Below are 27,227 nucleotides of genomic sequence, written 5' to 3'. Positions count from 1 at the left end.
CTCACAAATTTCACCATTTCCTTCTTCTGTATCAAATTCTTATCACTAAAAACAATCTTATTCCATGTAAAACTTTATCTACTCGCTTACTTAATCTCTAAAATGTGAAGAGAATGTGACTGAACATATATATATATATATATATATATATATATATATATATATATATATATATATATAATATACACTTTAATGTGGAAGACGCATGTGAAATCATATCATTTCATGACAATTATTTAGGGTCTGGCCATAGAATTTTGTCGTGAACCCTAAAATTCAACGTGGATGGCCTGTTTTATGACAGACTAGCAAAATTAATTAATTTGGATAAGATGAATTAGTAATACTTGAATATAATACTGGGGAAAGAAACTTAAAGTCAGTATTTGTGTAGTTGTGGGTTCATACTCAATAAAATGGTTTAAACGTTAAAATTACAAGAAAAAAGTAAATGAAAAAACAAAAATTTTATAACTTTTATATTTCGAAAGAAAGGAATTCCTACTTTTCTGTCAAAAGTTGTTCTTACTGGTAAAAGTTGAAGGATGCTTACAAAAATGTTTAGTAAATAGAGTGAATCATGAATTTAAATAGAAGGGTTTAATTATTTTTTAATGAACACCACGTTCCTATCATATTTAATCAAAACAAAGTTAACGTTTGTAGAGTAGTTAATTAGTTTATTTAATGAAATAAAATTTAAAAAGATGAAGGTCTGTTGTTGAAGTGTAAAGAATAAAATTTGATGAAGAAAGTATAGAGAATAATGAAATAAAAGAAAGTATGCGAAGAATAAAACTTTATGACAAAGATTGTACGTGGTAACGCGGGGAACTAGTTCTAAATTTAAAATAAAAATAATAATATGAGAAAGAAGGTATTTATTTATTTATTTATTTATTTATTACTGGAAAAGTAAGTGGAGCCCGCCCTAGTTTTTTGTCTAGGAAATGGTTGAGTTCCTGAATGGTTAAATTTGCGTGGAAGAAGAGAAGTAATTGAGACACGAAGGAAGTTCAGACTTTAAGAAAGAGGGACCCAATATCCTAAGCCTGAAAATGCTACAAAACCATCCACGACGTATGCGAACTCACCCACTATACCAAATTCCCTTTCTTATATTCTTCATTCGTTCTTCAGCAATATTCATTCATCCCTTTCTCCAAACACAACTATGAAATTAAAGCCCAGAAGACCAAAATCGAATCAAGCACCACTCCTATTCTTTCTCATTCTCTCCTTCTTCTCACTACCCAATGAGGCCAAATCAACCACCACCACCCTCATCCATCAATTCAAAGAAGCCCCCGAATTCTACAACTCCCCAGACTGCGCCTCCATCACCGACACCCAAGACAACCTTAACAACCATCAAAACGCCGACACCTATATATGTTCTGAGGAAGCAGTCCACGTGGCAATGACACTCGACACAACATACATCCGGGGATCCATGGCGGCGATCCTTTCCGTCCTCCAACACTCCTCCTGCCCGCAAAACATTTTCTTCCACTTCGTCTGCTCCTCCAGCGCGTCCCTCCTACGCGCCGCCATATCCAACTCCTTCCCCTACCTCAACTTCCACCTCTACACCTTCGACGACTCCCAAGTCTCCGGACTCATCTCCACCTCCATTCGCTCAGCACTCGATTGCCCCTTGAATTACGCACGCTCCTACTTGCCCAACCTCCTTCCACTCTGCGTGCGGCGCGTGGTGTACTTGGACTCCGACCTTATCCTCGTCGACGACATTGCCAAGCTGGCAGATACCCCGTTGGGGGACAAGGCGGTTCTCGCTGCCCCCGAATACTGCAACGCCAACTTCACCGCGTATTTCACCCCGACGTTCTGGTCCAACCCCTCGCTCTCGCTCACCTTCGCCGATAGGAAGCCGTGCTACTTCAACACGGGGGTGATGGTCATCGATTTGGAGCGATGGCGAGAGGGGGATTACACCACCAAAATCGAAGAATGGATGGAGCTGCAGAAGAGGATGAGAATCTACGACTTGGGTTCTCTCCCTCCTTTCTTGCTTGTCTTTGCTGGGAACATCGCTTCCGTCGATCACAGGTGGAACCAGCACGGTCTCGGCGGTGATAACTTCCGTGGACTCTGCAGAGATCTCCACCCTGGCCCTGTTAGTCTCCTGCATTGGAGTGGCAAAGGTAAACCCTGGGTTCGATTGGACGCTAACAGACCCTGCCCTTTGGACGCGCTTTGGGCACCCTATGATCTGTTGAACACTCCCTTTTCTTTGGATTCTTGAACACCATTCTTCAGATTCATTCCATCATAGATCCAACGATCCATCATATATATATATACACACACACAACTATACATACATATATTAATGTTAGAGTATATATATAGTTATATACATACAATACATTTTGAGCTCTCTACGAAGCTTAATTTCCGATTGGTTCAATGCAAGGGTGACAAGATTTTTGATGTAGATTGGTACAGATTTGAAGCGAACATAAATAAGGCGATGATTCAAACTAGGAGGAGGAAAGGGTGAATTTGAAATGACAGGCAGTTGTCGTTGTAATTGTGCCTTTGTTACTGTATCAACTATCGAATAACTGTGCATAGAAAGAGTTTCCATATGTTGGGTGCGTGAATTCCTCAGCTTTTTTATTTCAACTTGATAATAAATTCTGTGTATATGAAGTACCATTCGTTGGGATCCTCTTCTTTTTCCTTTTTCTGCCCCACTGTAATAATTCGAGGTTAGTTTGGTTCTGATCCTATGTTCATGTGTTCATGCACGTGGAGATTTACTTTAATTTAACCTACAAGACTGAATCACTGGGTTGATATGATTTCATTGGATTCCTTACTGACATTACTATGCAGATCTAACCATGAAATGCTTTTAAGGTAAATAATAATAAAAAAATCATTAATTCAATATACATATTTATTTTCCTTCCACGCAAATATTGTATAATTTTTCATTGACTAATCATGATAACTTATCAAAAAGACTGAAATAGAAATAAATATTGATTACTAATTATACGAGAAAATTTGTTTAACAATAGTAATTTGTTGCCTTAAAAAATACACCACTGATTCTTTTGTTCTTCACTAATTAACCTTTGGACTATATACTTGAGTTGAAGAAGCATTTTATTATTTTACATTACAAAAAAAAACATTTTCTTTACACTTTTTCAATTTTTAAATCTAATACGGGAAAAATAAAAAAAATCCGAGGATCGTAATGTATATTTTACTTATTCTTCTTAGTTAACAACTTAAAGCAACATATAGCTTCATTTTTTGCATAGAATCATGCAAGCCGTGTGATTCTTATGTTAACGTTAATTGATCTTAAGTTTATTTTCTTTATTTCACAACGGAAAGCAAAGTATTTTGTTTACTCATGTATTAATTTAACTGAAAAATAAAGTACTATATAACATCAATTTGAAAAAAGAAAAAAAAAAAGGAACTAGATCGATGGAAAATCGACAGAAGGTCAAAGTCAAATTTGCAATGAATATATGATATAAATACTTGCCAACAATCATATAGAAACAAGTATTGTGTATATATATATATATATATATATATATATATATATATATATATATATATATATATATATATATTTTAATAAAATAATGACAAGTTTCTTTGAAAAATATCGTTCTTTTGCATTTATAAATTATGTTTTCTCTCAACTGTAGATTGCATGAAAAGGATAGTAGGTCAATGTCTGGTTAATAATACTATTATTAATTTACTGGTTAACCTGCGAATATTTTGTTAATATTCTTAGTTTCCGTTTCAGCGTTTCTCATTCAATAATCCCGTTTGTGGTGACGAAAAAGCCCGTTTGAACCATAAACGTAAAATAATTATCGTTGATCCCTTTAGCCTTAAAATTTAATTGAAAAAGAAAAAAGAAAAAGGTGTGTCGGTAGACGAAAGAAAGAAACGTGCGAGAACGTCAAGATATCTGTAAAGATGAATGAACCTTTCCATAGTAACGCGTGGTTGCCAATAAGTGGTTCAATATGGTGTATGTCAGCATGACCAATATCTTAATATTAAAAATTGATATTACTTGTAATATTATATATAGTTACTTTTGTCTTTTATTTTGTATATCTAAAAATTAAAGAAAATATCTTTTTAGTGTTTATTTGGAAGGAAAATAGAATAAAATTTCGAAATATAATATAGCTATTTATGAACTTTTGTCTTTTCACAAATCTGTACCCTTTTGATACATCCTTCTTCCTTCCAATTAATACTTACACTAACTGCAAACGTCTCAGTAGATGTTTTAAATATAGTTGATCGGAATATTCAAAAATATATAAAATAAAAATACAAGATAAAATTTTAGATATGTAGTTGTGTTTCCTAAACTCAAATAACTTATATTATCTATATGTGTGTACGGTGAAGGTAAGTCCATTTCCAATTTTTGTCTAATTTTATATGTTTTTTTTACTAATATATTTGATTAGATGAATAATAACGAGATTTCAATATTTATCTCAAAATAATTAAATCATTTAATTAAGGGAATAAATATCATTTATAAAGAACATTTTATAAATAAAGTATAATTTTAATGATTGTTTGGATTATATAATAATATTAATATATATAAAAACTTAGAATATTCTTCGTATTTTTTTAAAGTAAACTTTTATTTGAGATTTAGGGAAACTTTTTCTGATGTTCATTTATACGAGAAAAGACAATGATATGTTAATAAAGATTTTTAGACAATATTTTGACACAATATATGTATTTTTTTATATTGGATTTAGAATAGATTAATACAATAACAAGTAAATAATAAATCAATAAAAAAATTACACGTGTATTGTATTAAAATATTGGGTGAAGATTTAAGAGAGTGGATGAATTCGAATAAATAGATAGTGGATTGTGAAATTGTTTTGATTATGAGATTTGAAAGGATAAATGAAATTATTTGAAGAGAGAGTTTGTATATGATATAATGGATATGAAATATTAAAAAAAATGTTTCAATAGATAAAATTAGATAATTATTATTTTACCCTTATAAACAATAAAAAGTATGTTAAAATAAAATTAAAATTATCATTTAAATTACATAAATATGATAATTATTATTATTATTATTATTATTTATTTTATATATATATATATATATATATATACATATAATAAAATGAAAATTAATTATTTATATGTATGGAACTCTTAATAATTAGTATGGAACTTTTACTTTTCTAATTAATTAAAAAATAACATTACATATTTTAAAATATTTATTACGAAGACTACCAGCCTTATAACGTATAATGATTTGAGAGGCGAGTGATTCATAATCTATTTGGTTGGATTGTCTCAAATGGAAGAATTTCAGTGATGAACCTGTACAAGTTGTACATACATTAGAATTTTATACAATGCCAATTTTAAATTTAAGTTTGAACTAAAAAGTAACTTACGAGACTTGAGCATAAGTCTTGAACTTCCTCTAGGTGACTTTCTTTATTTACTCTATCAATTTTTTTTCTGCATCTCGTTATTTTGGATTTTATTTTCTGAAATACATCAAATTATTCTTAAAATATTTTTTCGGAAAACAATCACTGACTTTTGTGAGAACATTCACCCACTCCTAATTAATGAAAAAGTAATCCAAAAGCTTATGATGGGTGAAGAATGTTAATGGGATGTAAAAGGATGAGTGTTTCTTCCCATACTTCTACTTTTAAGAGTTTCTGTATGCATCTCCAAATTTCCAAATAATACCACATACACATTTATTATTTATTACAGAATGAAATTTTGAAAACCTAGTCGCATTGCACCCTTTTTTTTTTTCTCTCCACGTTTTTAATAGTAAACCATAACTTTCAAGAATTATAATATCAATAAAAGTCATATATATATATATATATATATATATATATATATATATATATATATATATATATATAGAGAGAGAGAGAGAGTAATAATATATGGATTGCCTTCTTATATTATAAATAATCATTTAAGTTTTTATAATGTTAAAGTGAAATTATTTTTTCGTTCATTTGATGATAATGCAAAATTTGTTGAGAATGTCAACTTTGTATTGTCACCCAACTATAAGTAATGAGACTCAATATTTGTTGATTTTGTATATTATATTCAAATATTTACTCTAATAGATGTATTTATTACTATATAAGATCATCATCAATTGAAAAACAATTATTTAAACTCATTCAATGAAGTCATTGCATGTGAGAAATATTTGATCATTTGTAAAATTATTTATATAATCTCCCTAACACATTGATGAAAGAAAAGAAACCCAATACAAAACTCAAATTTATTTATGAATTCAACAAACCAAAAAGATATTTTATCTTATAATATAAACATTTCTAACGTAACATCTTCGTCGAATACCTTACTTCATTCATAATGAAACTAATAATAATACTTCAACAAATCATTAAAAAAAATTCAAACAAATTATAAATAAAATTAAAAGCAAAAAACTTTAAAAAATGCAAAATAGTAATTGGATTTCAAATTTTGTGATTACCTAACTGAATTTCAAAATTTGATGAAAACTTTAACTGAATATTGAAATTTATAATTTCCTTAACTGAATCTCAAAATCTGATACTTTCTTTAACTGAATTTTAAAATTCAATTAGTTATGAAATTGGAAGATTCCTTTAATTGGATATCAAAATTTATTGATATTGGACATCCAATTCGTGTCCTAACATTTCGAAAAGCAAAAAAACAATGAACTTATACCTGAGAAGAAGATAAACAATACCACAAGCAGCGAGACCACTAAGAAAACATAACAGCAGATGATAACCAATAATACGAGCACGGGACCATAAGAGCAAAGAAAGAGGGGCCATGAAGCAAGAGAGAAAATAATAAAGAAGAAGGAAGTAGACGAGAAAGAAGAATGTGAACTTCAACTTAGAAATGCAATACTTGAGTAAATATATGTTAAGAATTAAATTACATTTGGTAAGTAGTAATGATTGTGTACTTATCTTCTTCTTTTTTTCATTTAATGAAGGCTAAAAATGTCTACTTAGAAATGCAGATAAAAGTATCTGAGATGCATGAGAAAGACTCTCCAACAAATAAACACTTCCTGCACTCCTCCAATATTTATCTGCATCTTATTTCGTATACTGAATGGAGGTACAGGTAGAAAATAATCGAGGTACAAGAAGTAATACTGAATGGAAGTATATCTGCACAATTTTACTTTAATTTTAAATTGTGTATTTCAATTTTCAATAGTTGACCAAACAGTATTTGCAAGGTCTAAAAAATTTAGTAAAAGAATTAGATTTATATGGTATATAGGTTCATTTGATTTATTTCGTCTGCCTAAATTGAGTCATTTATTTATGTCAATACCGCTTATTGGAATAATTTTGTGTTGTTTTCTTTAAAAATAAAATTCTCTACGAACTTTAAAAAAAAATAAAAATTGTTATGACATTTTGAGTTATTTTGAGAAAGTTGGAATTGATGAGAGAGTAACAACTAAAGGTAAGTTTTCCGAAAATTAGGTATTCACATACACCAATAGATAATTTTAAAACCAAAAATCACATAAGACACGAGTTAATGGGTTTATATCTGTTTCATATTGATTTTCTAAGCATATCCATAAACCAATATAAGGTCATTAAATATGTGATGACAATCCACTTTTGGCATGGACAAAATTTCATATATATATATATTGTTTCGGATATAGGACTCTGAATCAATCTCGACTTTCTTTGTTTACTACTAACTTCCTTGAATCATTCTGAAGATTATATCTACTAATACCGATCGATGGAGACATGTACGTTAGCATTCCGACGCTCAAGTTAGCAAAATCACCCAAAGATTAATATCAAGAGAGAATAATTTTTCATCCCCATACGTTGTTATTCTTCATGTATTTATAGGCATAATAAATGTTAACTATCTATTCGTCTTCTAGTTGTAATTATTGTTAACATGTTCATGCAACTCGCCAGATCTTTCGAACCTGTCTTCGCTTGTCTCTTCACTTCTTTTCTGTTTATCCGAGCAGGACACCACCTCACCCAATCAACCTCTAGACAATGTCGAGCAGGACGCCACCTCACCCAATAGATTCACCTTGTGTCTACTACTTGCTTAGCTTCCTCTTTCTCATGATTAATGGGATCTCTACCTCCCATGTAAGTCAACCGACACCTTGATACTATATATATTACTTTAGCAAAATATTGATAACTTTTTCACATTAGGTAAAAAGTAAAAGTCTAAATGAGAGAGAGTGAATTAAAAAAGAAGAGATATCGAGGGTAGCTATAGTCATCAGTTTGACATTTCAGTGAATCGAGTTTCGTTCCCACTTTCTTGAACCCTTTCTTGGGTTCAGTTGGAAAATGCAAAGAAGTTGGAATTAATTAAAGAAGTAAAGTGTCGTGGGCACAGCCGAAGGTCTTCTTTAAGTCGGTCTCTTAGGCAATTTCCTTGCAATTACATCACCATTGTTCATTCCTTCATACACTTCAAACTTCAACCTTCTTTTCCAATTTCACACCAGTTCCATCACCCAACTTGGCTGCCAATTCTCTTCGTATATAATCAATCAAACACCCCACAAACTCTACAAAACAAAACCCTTTGTAATCCTAATTGCAATACCAAGAATCAAGAACCTCAACAATCATGGCATCTCCCAAAGGGCTATTATTCTCCTACAAAAACTTGTTCAGGATGATAACCTTTCCATGTCTAACTACTCCCAGGCCCAAACCATTACCGCCTCCTGCACCTCTTATTGGGCCTTCCGGCCCAAAATACGATAAAGGGCTGAAAGACGTTTTCGATCACTTGGACGTTGACAAAGATGGCAAGATCTCGAGCAGTGAACTAATGGATTACTTTGCGTCGGTTGGCGAGTCCGTCAGTCATAAAGTGGCGGAGAGAGTGATAAACGAGTTTGACTCGGACGGTGACGAGTTGCTGGATTTCGGTGACTTTGAAAAACTGATGAAGCAAGAGGAGAGTAAGGAGGTGGAGGATGTTCTACGAAGCGCGTTCGAGATGTTCGAGGTTGAGAAAGGGTGTGGCTGCATAACGCCAAAGGGGTTGCAACAAATGTTGCGGCAACTGGGAGATGTGAAGTCCCATGATGAGTGTGTGGCCATGATTCGACCCTTCGATCTCGACGGCAATGGCTTCCTTGATTTTCACGAATTTCAGCAGATGATGTCCCCAACTTGATTCTCTAAGGATTGTTTTTACTGTGGTTTCTCTCTCTCTCTCTCTCTCTCTCTCTCTCTAAAGAATGTGTAAAATGAAAGTGAATGCTTTCTTGACGGAAGATAAAGAAAGAAACGCCGTTTCCAGTGTCATTGTGCTACCACTTTGGTTGTTACGTTACTTCAACGATGGTAATTTATTCCCTCCCAAATTAAATATAATATAATTATAATTAATTTATATCTTTTAATAAAGTTAGTTAAGCCAATATACTTTGCTAATTAGTAGTGTCCTGAAGGATACAAATTAGCAGAACAAAACGTCGATAGATACTTAGTTTATTGAAAATTTTATGCAAAAATGTGAATTTGTAAGTTTATAATTTCATACTAAATTGAAATGACCGGTATAATTTAGTGTCAAATTATTTTTTAAATCTATAAATTAATATTTTTTTTTATAAATTTAAATTGTCACCGATTTACATATTTAGATTCGTAATATAATTGATTCATAGTTATTTTTACTAAAAAAGCATTTGCAAAATGAGTTCAAAAATATTGCTTTAGACATCTTGATAAAAAAACTAATTTTTAATTCTAAATCTCATTATTAACATTTTTTTATGTTTCTCTCGCAATTGAATATTGAGAATTAGGCTACATAACTATAAACGACGATTATATTTGAATATTTAAATTAATGGATAAAAATTACGTGCCTCAAGTAATTTTCGTAATTCCTACCTATTAATTAACCTGTTTATATCTAATAAATAGAATAATTATTTTGATCAAATATATTTTTGTTACACTTTATTTAGGTCACTCAATTTTATACTAGTAATAACAATTAATTGTTTTGAGTAAAAAACAAAAAACAAAAAAGAATACAATTTTATTTCTGTACATGTACGTTTAAGAATAAATATAGAGATCATGGTTTAACTTTACGTAATATATATTTTTCCAATTTACTCGGTTTTAACTTCTTTATACATCATCAGAAAAATAATAACTCTTCTCTAACATGTATTAATTACAGCCATACTCTCGTAATTGTTATTACTTTTTCCATACGGTGTAGCTGTTATCTTATTACGCAATATAAATGTGTACACACTACCTAACGAAAGTTGATGTTAGACAATTTGGATCATGACATGCATTTTGTGAACGAATTTGATTTGTTTTCTCATACTATTTTCAATTAGCATCTACTATGATCAACAATTATAATTAAAAAGACCATATTACTTTACTTTGTTTTTTGTTTTCAACCTTCTACGAAGGATTTCAAAATAAATAAATGTTTCCATAATTAATTTCAAAATATTAAAAGAAACATGGTTAGAAGTTATTAAATTTATAACTAAAAAGAAAATATAAAATTAATAATCAGAAATAAAACAAACTAAACATGTTGGTGTTTGGATTTTATCATTTTGTAACTAGGAAGATTGTAGGTAGGGCTATGGCAGGCTAAAGTAATTGAAAATTTATGAAGGATTACATCAGCAAACGTCTTCCTTACTTTCAGTTCATTTATTTCAACATATATCCTTTCTTTATATTTTACTAGTTTCAATGACTTATGTATAAAGACTTAATATATAACCTACATTTCTTAAGAATTTAGGTGCGAAATAACAATTATGTATATCAACCACTGAGGGGAAAAAATAACAATTCCTTTAATATTCTCTCTTCATAATTTGTACCCTCTAATTTTAAACAATAGGTTGTTTAATTTTATGAACATGTTTATTAATATTATAGTTATGTTTATCTATTTATTATTGGTTTAAACCCTTTTTTAGTTTCTAAGTTAAGTTCTAATATTCAGTTTAGTTTCTATTTTTAAAAATGTTAACCTTTAGTTCCTATTATATGAAAAATGTATCAAATTAGTCATATTCGTTAACAAATCACAAGTTTTTCATTAAGTGATCTGTTATTCATAACACATTTCGTTAACAAATCACAAAATATTGGATACCTAGGTATGAAAATTTGTGATTTATTGTTCATTAAGTAACAAATCACAATGTTAATATTTTGTGATTTGTTAACGGAAGGTGTTATGAATAACAAATCACTTAATGAAAAACAACTTCTGATGTGTTACTTAATGAACAATAAATTACAAATTTTCATACCTAGGTATCCAATATTTTGTGATTTGTTAATGAAAGGTGTTATGAACAACAAACCACTTAATGAAAAACTTGTGATTTATTATTAATTTGATACATCATATTATAAGGACTAAAGATTAACATTTTTAAAATGCACACTAAACTAAACTGACCATTAGAATTTAACTGAGGACAAAAATATTTAAACCTTTATTATTTTAACCTCGATTATTTGTATAAGGTGATGATCCCACGAAATGAGGGGCGGGTGTAATTGAAAACGTGCAGAATAGGTTTTAGGGAATGGACCACCACGAGTCGCATCGCCACGAATCCTTCGTAGCGCTTAAAAAGTGAAGCAACACGAGTCGCCACGGACGCAAGGAGAAAGCGCCAACGGAAAACCGTTTATGACATTTTGTTAGACTCACAGCTAAAAATAATAACAGGCACACTCCCTCTTCGCACAAACTTCTCACACGCTCCTGGTTTCAGATCGGAGAAGAAATGGCGAAATCGAGCGCCGACGATGCCGAGCTTCGGCGAGCATGCCAGCTCGCAGTTGAGGGCACCAAGCACAAGGTCGTTCTCTGCATTCGGACCGTCAAGACTCACGGCACGTGGGGAAAATCTGCTAAGGTTCGCCAAATGGCTAAGCCTAGGGTGCTCGTTCTATGCAGTACGCGCCATTTCTCTCTCACTCTCTCCGCATTCTCTTTCTTTCCACATTTTTCGATCAACGCCGGAATAACTTTTCACACTTCTAGAACCTTCCTCACAACAAATACGTGAATCATTGAATCATGACGTGTGTTGCCAAGCGTGGTCTGTTTATGTTTCAAATGTAGCAGTTTTGCATTCCGTGGCTGTCGCTAAAAACATTTAAAATGTAGTAGCTGTGCATTACGTGCTCGTTTCGTCTCGTTAATGGTACCTCTCTAGATGTTTTTTTTGGTTCTTATGTCTTATTGGCTGTTATATTACAAGCCACTGAATATACTTTTTTACAAGTAACTATAAGAAAAAAGAAAAGGTTAAAATGAGTTGAGTTTGAAGGTTAAAATCCATTTATAGACTTAATTTTTGTAGAAACCTTTTCACTTAGTTGTGTTAACTTATGGAGTACAGCATAATTTACTTCATAGGACTCATTGTTTTGAATCCAGTTAGTTTGGCTGTTTCAGTTTCGTGTTGACAGCAAGTGTGTATGTGATTAGAAACTAAAACTATGCGTCCCTTATTTTAGCAGGTGATTACAGATTTTTTCACTTTTATGATGGCATAAGTGGGAGGATTTAGCATTTTGAATACTTTAACTCGTAGTGCATTCGTAACTGGTGATGTTATGGATAGGTGATCGAATGTGGTCACTTCATCGTGTGTTACTGTGGTGATGATTTGTTGAATTCTGTATTTGTTGCACTGTTGGTGACCAAATGTTAATTTTTTAGCAAAAGCGAAAGGTCAGCGGACAAAAGCTTTTCTTCGAGTTTTAAAGTATTCAACAGGAGGGGTGCTTGAGGTAATGTGCTTTTCTTTCCAATTCTCTCCTTCACTTGTGGCTCAATAAGGTAAAAAGTCCTGCGTGTGGCTGACATTTTTGTTTTGGCCAAAATTTTATTCTTTTATGACCTAACTGAAATGATTTTTACATCTTTTGCCATTTCTTCTACTTTCAACTTTAATGTATAAATCTTACCCTTGTTTAGTTTCATTCACCCTTGCTGCATCGGTTAGTTATCCCTTTCTTTATGTGTCAAATAATTGCGCAACCTTAGTATAAACTAGTATGCCTCTTCAATCAGAAAAAGGTTGACGCGAACAGACCAACTAATTAGCATAGTCAGGACTTTTGTTGGATATCCATATCGACTAAAGATAAAATAGATCCGTAGTATATATGTGAGTATTAATCTCATCTTATTAGTCAGTTTTGTAAGATTGACATTTAAAGTTCATTTTTTAAGATGATATTAAAGCTATTTAAAGCTTATTCTAACGAGATTTGTTGTTTGTTGGAACTATTGTACCATCTATTATCGGGAGATTTGTTGCTTATTAGACTTATACTGCCACCCTCTATATGACCGCTATCGGATTAGTCATTGATATATAGTTTTACGCTCAAAATGTATATGTTTCAACATGAAGAGAATGTGATAGAGATTTCAGGTAGATACGATAAGATAGATTACAGTATATACCATCTCATGATATTAGTACAAAAACATGATTTTATCTCTGTTCCCTGATCCATAAAAAACAATGAGATGTAGCATATTTATATTTAGCTACTCTTAAAATGTAATCATTATTAATGTGAGGAAATTTTCCACCTTTCCTTTGTTGGTAGAAAAAATAGATAAACTGAAGCCGACCAACTGCACAGTAAATGTTAGCATAGTCTCTTTCTTCAACCTTGAATTTGCCTTAACTGGAGGTTTAAGCATATTTCTATTCACTACGAAACTTCTTGTGTTGCAGCCTGCTAAGTTATACAAGCTAAAGCACCTCTCAAAAATGGAAGTTGTAACAAATGACCCCAGTGGATGTACATTTACACTGGTAATATCCCATTCTTTCTTGCTGTCGTATCTTTCTGGTTCTGAATACAATGTTCCCAGCCTGTGGAACATAACCAAATCGGGATGCAGCCAGTTTCTATTATGAAGCTTCTTTCTAAATGCCTTTTGTATCTCTCTGTTATGTCTCTTTTTATTTGCTAATGCATATATATATATATATCTTATAGGGGTTTGATAACCTTAGAAGCCAGAGCGTGGCTCCTTCACAGTGGACAATGCGCAATACGGATGACAGGTTATACCGTTAAATGTATAATTTAGGCATGTAGAGTTTGATCCTTTATCATTTTCTGTCAGGAGAATGATTTTTGGCTCACTACATTTGTTGCTCGTCTTATAGAAATCGCTTCCTGCTTTGTATCTTAAATATCTGCAAAGATGTCCTGGGTCGCTTACCGAAGGTTGTTGGTATTGATGTTGTGGAGATGGCTCTTTGGGCTAAGGTTAACAATGGTCTTCTATTCACTTAAGTTCAAAGTTGATTTACTGCCTTTACTGTCACGCTGCAATCATTATTTTGTATTAGATTATTCTTACTCGGTGACTGATTTCTGTTAATTGTTACACACTATTGGTTTATCCATTTATTTATTTTAAAAAATGTGAAATAGGAAAATACACCTGCAGTTTCCGCTCAAAGTAACCAACACGGTGATGCTTCTATTGCATCTTCTGTGACTGAATCAGAATTGAAAGTCTATGTTGAAAAGGAACTTGTCTCCCAGGCAGAGGAAGAGGACATAGAGGCTCTTCTGGGAACGTAAGTGCTATCACTTTCTTTCTTAATTTGTATCTGAGGTTAAATATCTGTGATGAATAACGATATAGTTCATGTCTTCTCTCTGCAAAGGGCTGTTGCAATGTCATAGAAAGTCTCTCTCTCTCTCTCTCTCTCTCTCTCTCTCTCTCTCTCTCTCTCTCTCTTCCCTTGCAAATTTATGTCCACCATATTTTGTGATTGATATTGATACAGGGAATTCATGTACTAGTAACAGCAAGATAAAACTTAGTTGGAAAACTTAACTCTATGTATCTCACTTTACCTGCAGTGCAGGGTTTCAAAACCCACTAGAAGCACATTTTTGGCTAGAGCAAATCCAACACCCAGGCAGGATTAGTTTTCATAAAAGTTTAGGACAATCCTTGTGATGTTTGCCCCCCAAGGAAATACCAAGTACTAACATGATTGTTACATGTTAAAAAGTTCAAATGAAAGTATTTATTATGTTAGTGGATACAAAGATACTTAGGTTATTCTTTTAGGAAAAGTGCTTTTGTTGGATGATATTTTCTTTTACAATACAAGTATGCAGAATTAAATTCTTGCAGAAGGTCCTGTGGCAGAGCTTGAATGAAAAAAACTGGGGAGCCAAAATAAAATTTGAAAAAATTATTCATAAGCTATTTCTTATTTCGTAATTTTATCTAAAATCGTTGACTTTTTTATTTCCAGTTTTTGTTAAAAAAGAAAAGAAAAAAGAGTCACCTTGCTATAATTTTCTGCCAAGTACGTAACTCTCATCATACCAAAATATAAAGAGTTAAAAAAACAAGGCCTGTAGTAAAGTTGTACAAAAAAGGTAAAATATGATATTTGTCGTGCATAAAATGCCAAAATTTAGAGAGATAAAAGAAAACTAACACAAATACAATTTTCATTATTAAGCAGATTGCACCACATTACTTTGCACAAAAGATCCCTTGTTGTGCGGGAAGCCAAGAAAGGAGAAGGGCAAAATAAATCAAATTAAAGTGAGAAAAATATATATTGACCATTTGGCCTTGTCATAAATGGTTAATATTGAAAAACAAAGTTCACATTAGTTTTTCAAAAAAGTCTTATAACTTTTAAGTGCTCAAATATTCACCATCTATATATAATTGCAACTCATTCTCAAATAAAAAGGATTCTCACAATATATCCTCAGACACATATATGAAATTTTGAAAAAGTTGGAGGAGAGGCATGTGTCTCCTTTGTCACTAACAAGATCTTCCCCTGGATGGACAGACCTACTTGTGTCAAAATGGGGGGCACATGCCCTTACTTATTTCATTCTTGTAATATTATCAGTGTTAAATTTTTCTTTTAGCCTCATCAATCACATTGCCCCCGTCATGTTAATCTGTATCAAACTTCTTTTGTCGAGTAAAATATGAGATGTTTATATCTTGTCTTCACTATCCAACATTTCTCGGTACGCAACCTGTAGTCTTTGAATGTGCAGTTATATCATGGGTGTTGGTGAAGCAGAGGCATTTTCTGAAAGGTTAAAAAGAGAGCTCCAAGCTCTGGAAGCAGCAAATGTGCATGCCATTTTAGAAAGTGAACCTTTGATAGATGAGGTATAACTGTTCTTGAAGTTTGTTTTCTTTCTTTTGCTGGTATAACCTTTAAATTATAGACTAAACAAACCATTTGTGTTAAATCGAGCTATGATTACAATTATTTGAGTCACCCATACACTTTTGTGGTCTTCTTTATCGGGTAAACTAATTTGCTTAATTTTGTCGCCCTCTTCGAACTTTAAAAACCTCGTTTTGATATTTTAAGCTCGTGTATTGTCACTTCAATCATTATAGTTGTTGTGATACAAGGAAACGTCTGCTTAGTTTTACAAATCTTCATGTTGCTCAACATTATGAAGTAAAGATTATTTTAATATTTTTTATGAAGTGTTTCGTACTGATAATCTATGCTTTGCAGGTATTGCACGGGCTTGAGTCAGCAACAAATAGTCTGGAAGACATGAATGAATGGTTAGCCATGTTCAACGTAAAACTTCGACACATGAGGGAAGATATTGAATCAGTAAGTGCTCGTTAAAGCTGGGAGAATAATTTGCTTTGCAATTTACTTTGTGGTATTTATGTCAGTGTATTTACTGGAACCCATGTTTATCAAGCTATGTAACACAAATACTGACATGGACACCGGGCACAACATGATCAGAGACATTTCAACGTGTAGTCTCCAAAACATAGGACACGGAACACAAATCTAGATACTAGATCATTATGAATTATTTAATTTAACAACCAATATTTATATATTCAAAATCATCATTAAACAGTCAAATATAGTAATCTAAACATATTGTCACCTCATACAAAAATGAATATTCGACTACATTTTTCTCTATCTTGTTCTTTAACCTTCGAGGAGGAGACATCTTCCCTGTGGTTAGGTCATGAAAGGTACAATGAGAAAGATGTTGGTGAACAATTCAAATCTTTTCTAAGCATGTGAATAGAAATAAGGATATTAGCCAATCTATAGCATAGCTCAAGGAGTTACTGAAATATTACGAATGAAAATAATACTTTGACAACCCCGTATTTAATTATGAAGATTCTATGTTGTGACAGCCCTTAAGGCATTGCCTACAATGACAGGACAAAACACAAAAAATGTCGCTTTATTGAGGAAAAGTTGGAGAGTGGTCTCAAAACTACATTACGTGCCCCTTCAAAATCCTAGTAGGCGATGTGCTAACCAAAGGGACTTCCTATATAATGCTTTCAATATATTTCGAGCAAGTGGGACATGATACATCATTTGCCAGCTTAATGCTCATAACTTAATAATGTGACTAGGATTACTTTCTAATTACTGTCTTACTATTATTATGTACAATTTTGTGGCCTAAAATCTCTTTGGTAGCATTTATTTTTCATCTCTCTGATGCGTATTGTTTCTACTGGCGTAAATTAATAGAAAATAAAAAATAATATGCAATTTCAGTTCTCTGTTCAAGTCAATGAAGTCTAACCTTTGGTGTGGTTGGAGCGTTATTCTCACTTCTTTATGGAGATGTCTTTGAATGTGAAACTTATTTGGGATAAACACTAGGCATTTGGCTTCTATTTGGTGTAAAACTTGGGGTTTTTTTAGTGTTTCTCTTAGAAATAGGCCGAGATTGGGCAACTTTGCCTCATTGATATTTCTGTTTGTATGAAGGATCTCTTATCCACGCAGCCTTTAGTAGCATCTCCATTTTGACTTAAAGAATTTCAATGAACTTTTCTTATTTTGTCTCAATCCTTTTATGGTATCCCAGATTGAAACCCGCAATAACAAGTTGGAAATGCAAAATGTAAATAACAGATCTCTTATTGAAGAGCTTGATAAGCTTCTTCAGCAATTGAGTATCCCTTCAGAGGTATGGCTTACAGTGGTGAATTCCCATATTTTGAGTTTGATGAACTTTTAATGGCTTGGTAATCAATGATGTTTCATTGGGTGTAGTATTCAGCATGTTTGACAGGAGATTCATTTGATGAAGCACAAATGCAGCAAAACATAGAGGCATGTGAGTGGTTGACAACTGCCATGCGTGGTCTTGAAGTGCCTAACATAGATCCTACTTATGCAAAAATGAGAGGAGTATGTTCCTTGCCTTACTTTTAATAATATTAAAACAAGTTTTAATTATTTAGAAATAGAAAGTTCAGGCCCATGCCTTCGTATTGTTTTGTTAATGTTAAACGAAGAGAATAGATTGAAGGTGACAATTTTTATTTGCATTCATTAGTTGCTTCCGTTTTGATTGGCATGGAAACTGTTTATTTTCGATGGTATGGATTTTGGGCCTCAGTGAGAAAATAGGTATTTGCCATGGCCTGTTTAGAAAACATGTGTAAGATCTAAAACTCATTTGTTTTAGTGATTGTTTCTTTCTGCTATTTGTACAGGTTAAAGAGAAGCGAGGAGAACTTCAAATAATAAAGTCTACTTTTGTTGGGAAAGCTTCTGAGTACATGAGAAATTACTTTGCTACTTTTGTGGACTTTATGTTGAATGATAAAAATTACTTCTCTCAGGTATTTTCTGCGTAAGTTCATGATAAACTTTTGAAGTATTAGAAATTAGAATCATTCATTTGTCACTTTGTTTGCATACTCTAATTAGCGAGGGCAGTTGAAAAGGCCAGATCATGCTGACTTGAGGTTCAAGTGCAGGACATATGCACGCCTTCTTAAGCATTTAAAGGTTTAATTATGAATGATTTACACTTTCAGCTTAAAGTTCTGTTTTGTGTGTATTCACCAAGTTAATTTCTTTGTTTCTTCCTTATTAGTTTCCTGTAAACCTGCAGATTCTTGATAAGAATTGTTTGGGTCCACTGAGAAAAGCCTATTGCAGTTCTCTAAACTTGCTTCTTCGCAAGGAGGTCTGAGATAACAACCTATTCACACTGTATTGGTGTTATTTTTTTATTTCTTGGTCATTTGGTGGTAAAATTCTTGCCGTTACCAGGTCTTTTTGAATTGAGAAAGTCATTATAGTCGAAATAAGGGAAAACTGAAATATATTTCTTGATAAAAGTATATAAGTGCCGCTGTCATTATATAGGCGGCGCCTAATAAAATCATGATTTCAAAATACTGTAAATAAGTGTCTCTCAACAATTGAAGGGGTCACTGCAAATATTGTTATATTTTGGAATAGTGCTGGTTGTATATTTACTCAAAGAATCTCAATCATTCTTGTTTTTCCAAGATCTGAAAACCATGTAGGAAGCTCCTTGATGAATACTTCAGCCAATTGAATTCTTGCAGGAAACGTGTAGGCTGTAGTTATGGGACCATTGTTTAGTTTCTCCTTGATGAAGTACTGGTCTATCTTTATGTGTCTGGTTTTATTACCAATTGGCTTGTCTGTTTCCTCTTTAAGTTGTATGTTGCTTTCCAGTACCCTCATTTTTTCTTTCATGACTCAATTCCAATTACCATATTTTATAAGGTTTCTCAACTTAAGAATTGTAGTAAATGTCAAAACCATGATTGTTCCATATGCACTTTAGGAAGTTTTATATCAACCTTGCTATATTTTTGTTCTGTATGCTTACACTATCTTGATATTAATGCAACGATTGGTATATGTAGAAACAATCGCATAAATGATTAATTGGTCCCCTAGAATAAGTTTTACCTATTTTCTAAAATTGTCAACAGGTTCTACACATATAAATCTGATGTATTTCATAAAATAATATATCACATATTATTCCTAGACTTGAGAATAAAATCTATCAAATTTGACTGAATATTTCACATCATCCAGAGAAACCCATTTAATACGTAATATTAGGAAGCTTTCCCTATAGCTATACAAGGAAACTGTCTAATACATGAACATTCATTTAAAATATAACAACTATTAAAATCTGTCAATTAATGAAATAAAACACTTATTAATGGTTTTTCAGGTTGAAATGAAAGTCCTAACACAAAATTGTAAGACTTTTATTGCACCAATTGGAGGTATCAATGATTATATTTTTTGGGTCCATCTCAGCAACTGTCTCAAAAACATATGCAAAGGACATGGTGGTTTTACCTTTATCATTACTTAACCTGATGCAGAGATGTGATGTCTTGGAACTATTCTGCGAATAATTGAACAGAACATCCTTAATTTTGATGTTTTTTCATCTTTGTTGTGACTCTTTTGGCCTTCACTTAAAGGAAGTTTATGATATGCAACAATTGACAAATAAAATTGTTATAATTATGATTTGAATAGCATATCCTTGAACTTGAAGTGGGTTCATCTTTATCATGACTCTTTTAGATGTTCATGACCTGCTATAATTGACAAATTTTTGTTATAATTATTATTTGATTTTTGGTTTATATATTGTGGTTTATTATGCTTTGGTAAAATAGCGGGCATATGGAGCCTGAAGTTTTAAGTTTCCTCTATAGGCCCGGGAGTTTGCTAATGAACTTCGTGCTGGTGTGAAAACTTCTAAAACCCCCTCTGTTTGGCTTGAAGTCTTCACGGGGTCCGGTCAAAATGTAAATCCTGCTGACACTGCAACAGTTTCTGAAGCATATGCAAAGATGCTCACGATTTTTATCCCACTCTTGGTGGATGAGGTGAAAGTTCTTAGAATTCTCCCTTCCACCAAACTCGTTAATATTTCATGTTTCAGATGTATAAATATTCATGGCCTGTGTTTTAGAGCTTGTTTTTTGCACACTTCATGTGCTTTGAAGTTCCTTCAGCTGTTGATGGTAATAAAACTACACACAATGATGAGGATGATGATGGTATTGCATCTGGTACATGTCTCACCTTCAAGAAGTATCCTTTCTGTTTTTCTTAAACTAGTATGATTTATTTTACTACGAGGTGATCAATTGTTCCATAATTTGGACATTTCTTCTGCCTCAGGTAAAGTTGCTGTGGATCTTGCAGCTTTAAATGAATCACTTCAGGATTTGCTTGATGGAATTCAAGTACGTATGTAATAGAAAGAAATTCTCTTTCTTTGTTTTTTGTAATGAAAATTTAATTGTATTGTTTTGTATCTTGTTTCTCTCTTAGTATAACTGTTAACTCATGTCAGAGGATCCAAATTCAAGAGAAAGTGGTGCAGCTTTTGTGAAGTGGTAGACATTTTAGTCCCTATGCTAATCAAGGGTTAGTCATTTTAGTCTTGCAAGAAAGAAATTGTTCTCAAGGTTATCGAATATTCAACCGTCCTTATGTTAAGCAACATGAGTTAGCTCTAATCTAAATGTTGATTGTGGCACAAGAAATACTACATAAGATGTATGGATGAGAATAGATGGTAGAAGAAGAGGACTATCTTTCAAGGACCTAAAACAAGTTGCGTCTGCATCTTGTGAGACATCAATTAATAACCCATGGATTGAAAACTAAACTTCAGGAGCAATTTCTTTCAGGACAAAAGTGGTTGATGGCTAATTTTTCAGGGACCAAAACAATTAATCACAGTTGCAGCATTTGATATTTTATCTCTTATAAGCTGAACATAGCATATATCATGTTATGGTCTATAACTGATAAATATATGGTTCCATATAATTGAACAATTTGTAAAGACTTTCCAGAACTGCTCTAAAGATGCTATAATTTCTCTGATTTTAGGAAGACTTTGGTTCTGTTGTGGACTGGGCATACAAGATTGATCCTTTGTGCTGCATATCAATGCATGGAACTACAGAGCGCTATCTCTCGGGTCAGAAAGCTGATGCAGCAGGTTATGTACGCGTTTTGCTTGATGACTTAGAGGCTCGCATATCCTTTCAGTTCGGTCGGGTATGTGACTAGTTTTATAAAGAATTCCCACTGCATTTAGACGATTGAGATGCTAACACAATTCATACGATTGGATTTTTTTTTTTTTTTTCCAGTTTGTGGACGATGCTTGCCATCAAATTGAAAGAAATGAGCGCAATGCTCGCCAAACAGGTGTCCTACCATACATTCCTAGGTGAGAGGACCTTTGGTGTTAACTTTTTCCCTCATCTCTTTAGACAATCGGGGAATTTTTCTTTTTTACTTTTGAATTAACCATCCAAAAATTTACAAAAATGAAAAGATTTTTATATAAGAGGACAAGTAATTATGGAGGTGCAGGAAGAATCTGTCCAAAATCTTAGTAGTTTTGTCCAACTTATCTGCATATGGTGACCCAGTGTTAAAGTTGGTGAAAGCAGACACATCAGCTTTACGAGTCGTCATGGGTTAGCCACGAAGAGAAAAACAGTCAAACAATGTGGAAAATAGTCAAACAGAGGGCAACCAGCCAAACAGTGTCAGAATGCAAGAAGGACCAAAAGTCCAAAACCAACCGAACAGGGCGAGTCTGGTTGCAAAAAGATTTGCTGGAAAGCTCATTAGAAGTCATCGACAATGAAGAGTATTATCGGAGTTGAACAATAGGGGACAAGAAAAGAAACATAAACTGAAAAAAGTACAGTTTCTGAAAAATTTACACCTATTAGCAGTGGGTCCACCGGGAAAAGCATGGATTGGGGTTCACTTCTCGTGGGCTCTTGATACCATTCCAAAAGAGAGAAATCGATAAGACATGACGAATTCCGTATGTTTGGACCACAACGTAGCTATTCAATTTATACAGAGGAGAAAACATAATTATAGAATATTCAGTTACCCTATTTTAGACTAATAACATAATTGGAGAATCAATCTAATTGATCCCGATATCGTAAGTTACTATATACATAGAATTCTAACATATCTTCAAGATTCTAACAAGGTTCTCTAAATTGTATGATGTTTCAAAAGAATGTTTTTGAAATTTTTAAGGTGACTCTGATTCTATTTACTTTTCAGTCTGTGTTTAAAATATCATGCCTATCTTCATGTCTAGTGTTTAGCAATGTGTCGCTTGTTATAGATTTGCAGCCCTTGCAACACGGATGGAACAGTTTGTTGCAGGACAGTCGAGGGATTTGGTTGACCAAGCATACACAAAATTTGTAAGTGATTCTTTTTCAGAACTTTTTTGTTTTTGTGTAGTCTCATCCCATATTTGGTTGGCTGTCTCCAAATTCATAATACTTGTAAAAACATGATTTGTCAAGGCTGAGTGTAGCAAGTAACAACTTTCTCCTTCAAAGGTCTCTTCTTCATGTTGCTTCATCTGAGTTAGAGTGGGATTAACTCTTAAAGGTGGACTTTCTGGTCATGATCAAGACAACTCCCATTTCATTTCATTTATGGTAGGATTAACTCTCAATGTGGAACTTTCTGGTCTTGATCCAGATTCTCTCATAAGCCACAGAGTTCACACATGATCTGATTTAAACGATCGTACACAACAAATTTCCCTGAAAAATTAGGAATAGAATAGACATTGCTTCTTGAAGCCATCTGATCACTGACTAGGGTTTACATTCAATTTATTCCAAACCTACAGCTTATAAGGACACAACTCCAGGCACCAATGTCAAAGGAACACAACCTAAATCAGTGTTATCAAAATCGGACAGGTCATACACTCAGTTGGGTTATTAGATCGATGGTTTAGTGGTTGAACAAGTGATCACTGTTTGAATCAAATGAACAGATTTATATTTAGATATTAAATTATGTAAAAATGTATATTTAAGTTAAAATTTTCTACATAAACTAAAATATTGCTTTAGTCTAGTGGTTGTTCTTCCTATAGCTTCTTCCAAACGGTAGCTGCTAGTATAAGATCTCCAACGACATCAAATAAAACCTAGTTTATCTGATCCAATTAACTTTGATTTACATCAGTTGATGTTATTAATGTTTAAACATAGTTTAATAACATTTGCCTAAACCATTAACAATTAGAAAAGCCTGAAAAGAGAAGAGATACAACAATTTTTATTTCTGCTGCAAAATCCATATTGTACATTATACTTCTCATTTATATGCATGTGAAATATAAAGGGAATCACAGCCATACATGCTATCAGTAAAAAGGACATGTACACGTTGATTTCAGATGTACAATTTACCAATTAAAATAAGCAAACATATTACACCAGTAAAGAAGTATTTTAGAAAAGTTTTACAGGTTTAACATTTACCTTGGCTAGACAGACAATAATTTTGTTTTGCTGTGCATATATTCATGATTTTCTTTAGACAATGATGCATCCCAGTGAATGGAGAATTGATAGTTATAGGTCATCTGCCTATATTGATGGATACTACTGTCAATTGTCTCCAGCTTAGCCCTTTTGTTTGCTATCCAAGTAGTATTAAATCATCATTTTTTTGTATTTCATTTTGTCTTTTTTTTTTTCAACATGTGACCAGTATTGTCATGTTTACTGGGGAATTGTTGCTTGACAGGTCAGCATAATGTTTGTAACTTTAGAAAAGAATGCACAAGCAGATCCGAAGTATGCAGATATTTTTCTCATAGAAAACTATGCCGCATTTCAGAATAGGTAACGTTTATGCATCACCCTGCTAAATAAAGGTTGTTTCAATCGTCCATATTTCGACTTATGATTTTGTTCTTTTTTCTCAGTTTGTATGACCTTGCAAATGTTGTACCCACTTTAGCGAAGTTTTATCATCAGGCTAGTGAAGCCTACGAGCAAGCTTGTACACGCCATATTAGTGTGATTATCTACTATGTAAGTATTTTATTCTCTAATTATGTCTTTTTTTATCAACCGTACTTGAATTTATATGCTATATAAGATGTTTACTCATTATGCTTTTCTGCCTTGGACAGCAATTTGAACGCCTTTTCCAGTTTGCTCGAAAGATCGAGGACTTGATATTGAATAATGTTGCACCTGAAGAGGTCTGTTTCGGTATAATTAAGTTTGTTAATGTTCATACACTCTTGCCTTACAGAAATTCTTATAATTCCATTTATTTCACTGAACTATTGATTGCAACATATCTCCAACATTGATTGAACTAAACACTGCAGATCTAGTCTAAAATTCTTTTCTTGGCATCATATGTTATAAGCTATAACCAACACAAGATGTATAGATTTTTATTTTGGATTTCCTTACAGTTTTAATGGTATGAAATAGTTTTTGTGAGAGCACAAGAAAGTAATATTCTCCCTCATTCATTCTCTCTCATCTCTTACTACACATCTGGATTCTTCAAAACCTGATCGTTTGAAACACTTCTCACGGAAATATTATACAAAATAGCATTGTTGATCTTACAACTTATATCAGTCTAAATTTGTGCGAGAGTCAGCAGTACAGACACATTTATAGAGCTATTAATGACAAGATAATTCTAATTTCTAATTTTTTTCAACCTAAATTAGGTACTCTAATTATATACAATGACTGGCTATGATCTCTATTCCTAATATATATACAGTAGACAATTAAGAAACAATATAGCAATGAATGCCACTTATTCCTAGTTCTTGTATGTGCAATTTTTTTACGGAAAGAAAAATACACGATGAGACTTTCTAATAAATACATTGTGTAATAAATAGAATTAACTTTGTGAGAGTTATTGTCATTGTAAGCATAATGTTTGGGAAATTTGAATTTCGTTTTCAAAGAGCATTTCTAACATTAAGAATTGGGCTGTCAGATTCCTTTCCAAGTTGGGCTGTCAAAAGCGGATCTACGGAAGACGTTAAAGTCCAGTTTATCCGGGGTAAGGGTGTGTGCCTGTTTTTTCTTTGAATACTTTCGTAAGCGACATACTTACACCGTGGATTGTGTTGGGTTTATAGGTGGACAAGTCCATTGCTGCCATGTATAAGAAGTTGCAGAAAAACTTGACTTCCGAGGAACTCTTACCTTCCTTATGGGATAAATGCAAGGTACGGTTTAAGAATGATTTTTATATTATTTACTTCTGCAGTGGATAAACTGTTAAAAATTAGTTAAAGTAGATAGTCGCTGACTTTGTATGTAAAGTATGTTGCATTATTATTTTTTATAAGCCGTATTTTCTTGTCCAAACTATTGTGGAAGGGAGGTGGGAGTAGTAACGCAAATCCGTAGGACAAATTCTGATTATTGTTTCCCCAAAACTATGACAGAAGGATTTTCTTGATAAGTACGAAACCTTTGTCCAACTTGTTGCCAAGATATACCCAGCTGAGTCAGTCCCTTCTGTGGGGGAGTTGCGAGACCTTTTAGCTTCCATGTAAATCTTTATTTATACACATTCTATCATTTTTACATATNTTTTTTTGGNCTGTAATCACTTCTACCACAACGTATTTGGATTTACTTGACCATAATGCATCCTAAAAGGAATGCGGTCAATATTTAGCTCATGTTTAATTTTAATATCTGTATTACTGTTGCTATCTCATGAACTGAATAATTTTAATATGTTTATAATCAGCTTTTAATACAAATAAAACCAGTATACTGGATTCTAGAAACAGGGACAAATTATACATGTGTTAATAGAATGTATATTTAGTCATGTACTTGTTGATTAATGTGTTCCAAGTTGCCACGTCATTTCGGCGCCATGAAAATCCAAAATCTCCTTTTGATGCCTACAATAGCATTGTCTTGAGTTTAAATAGTTAAGCGGTGGACTGAAATGATCTTCTACTAATTTAGATTTTATGAGTCGTTCAATTTTATTTCAGTTCGTGAAAATTGAGGTTTTTTTTTTTGTTTTTTTCATCTCTATCTTAAGAATACTTGTAAACAAGACCCAACAGATTAGCATGACACATAATAGTATGTTAAAACTTATCTAATTCATTATGGTCTGTTGTTATGATTCTTTCTAATCGTGTCTTGGATAGAACCAAATTCTATGCGAGAAACTAATCACCCGATGAACTCGTAAGTTTTCGATAAATAGCATTTATTACATTCTGTTAAAACGTTTTGTTTGAAATTTATATTTAAATAAATTTCTCTATAGGCAATTTTACAAACTATAATTACAATAAAATTAGCTTATATATAAAATTAAAAATTGTTTTTTAATGAAGTTACATGAAATAATCTCTACATATATAAAT

General features: G+C 32.6%; 3 protein-coding genes across 4 annotated transcripts; all 3 read left to right on the top strand.

Moving 5' to 3' along the window:
* The first annotated feature begins 975 nt into the window (after positions 1-975).
* On the top strand, positions 976-2,682 carry LOC106759891 (probable galacturonosyltransferase-like 1). Its single transcript, XM_014643271.2, has one exon. The coding sequence runs from the start codon at positions 1,175-1,177 to the stop codon at positions 2,264-2,266; it is 1,092 nt and encodes a 363-aa protein (XP_014498757.1). The 5' UTR covers positions 976-1,174; the 3' UTR covers positions 2,267-2,682.
* A 5,652-nt stretch (positions 2,683-8,334) lies between these two features.
* LOC106761668 (probable calcium-binding protein CML41) lies at positions 8,335-9,404 on the top strand. The gene has a single exon (XM_014645236.2). The coding sequence runs from the start codon at positions 8,716-8,718 to the stop codon at positions 9,271-9,273; it is 558 nt and encodes a 185-aa protein (XP_014500722.1). The 5' UTR covers positions 8,335-8,715; the 3' UTR covers positions 9,274-9,404.
* A 2,259-nt stretch (positions 9,405-11,663) lies between these two features.
* Positions 11,664-27,099, top strand: LOC106761333 (exocyst complex component SEC3A). 2 transcript variants are annotated; one of them, XM_022780994.1, is made up of 26 exons: positions 11,664-11,809; positions 11,885-12,068; positions 12,841-12,911; positions 13,874-13,954; positions 14,142-14,209; positions 14,315-14,417; positions 14,586-14,734; positions 16,203-16,320; positions 16,682-16,786; positions 18,036-18,137; positions 18,224-18,361; positions 18,670-18,798; positions 18,887-18,967; positions 19,074-19,148; positions 20,686-20,859; positions 20,946-21,045; positions 21,158-21,222; positions 21,878-22,048; positions 22,144-22,223; positions 23,154-23,235; positions 24,587-24,684; positions 24,768-24,876; positions 24,978-25,049; positions 25,820-25,885; positions 25,965-26,054; positions 26,277-27,099. In XM_022780994.1, the coding sequence occupies exons 2-26, from the start codon at positions 11,897-11,899 to the stop codon at positions 26,385-26,387; spliced, it is 2,610 nt and encodes an 869-aa protein (XP_022636715.1). In that variant the 5' UTR covers positions 11,664-11,809; positions 11,885-11,896; the 3' UTR covers positions 26,388-27,099. The 2 variants fall into 2 exon arrangements, with proteins under 2 accessions (XP_022636715.1, XP_022636714.1); XM_022780993.1 differs by having other exon boundaries at positions 11,664-12,068.
* Positions 27,100-27,227: the final 128 nt, after the last annotated feature.

This window comes from Vigna radiata, chromosome 5 (genome assembly GCF_000741045.1).
Source record: "Vigna radiata var. radiata cultivar VC1973A chromosome 5, Vradiata_ver6, whole genome shotgun sequence".
NCBI lineage: Eukaryota > Viridiplantae > Streptophyta > Magnoliopsida > Fabales > Fabaceae > Vigna > Vigna radiata.
Note: the sequence above shows the minus strand (reverse complement) of the source record. Positions and strands in the feature narration are given on the sequence as shown.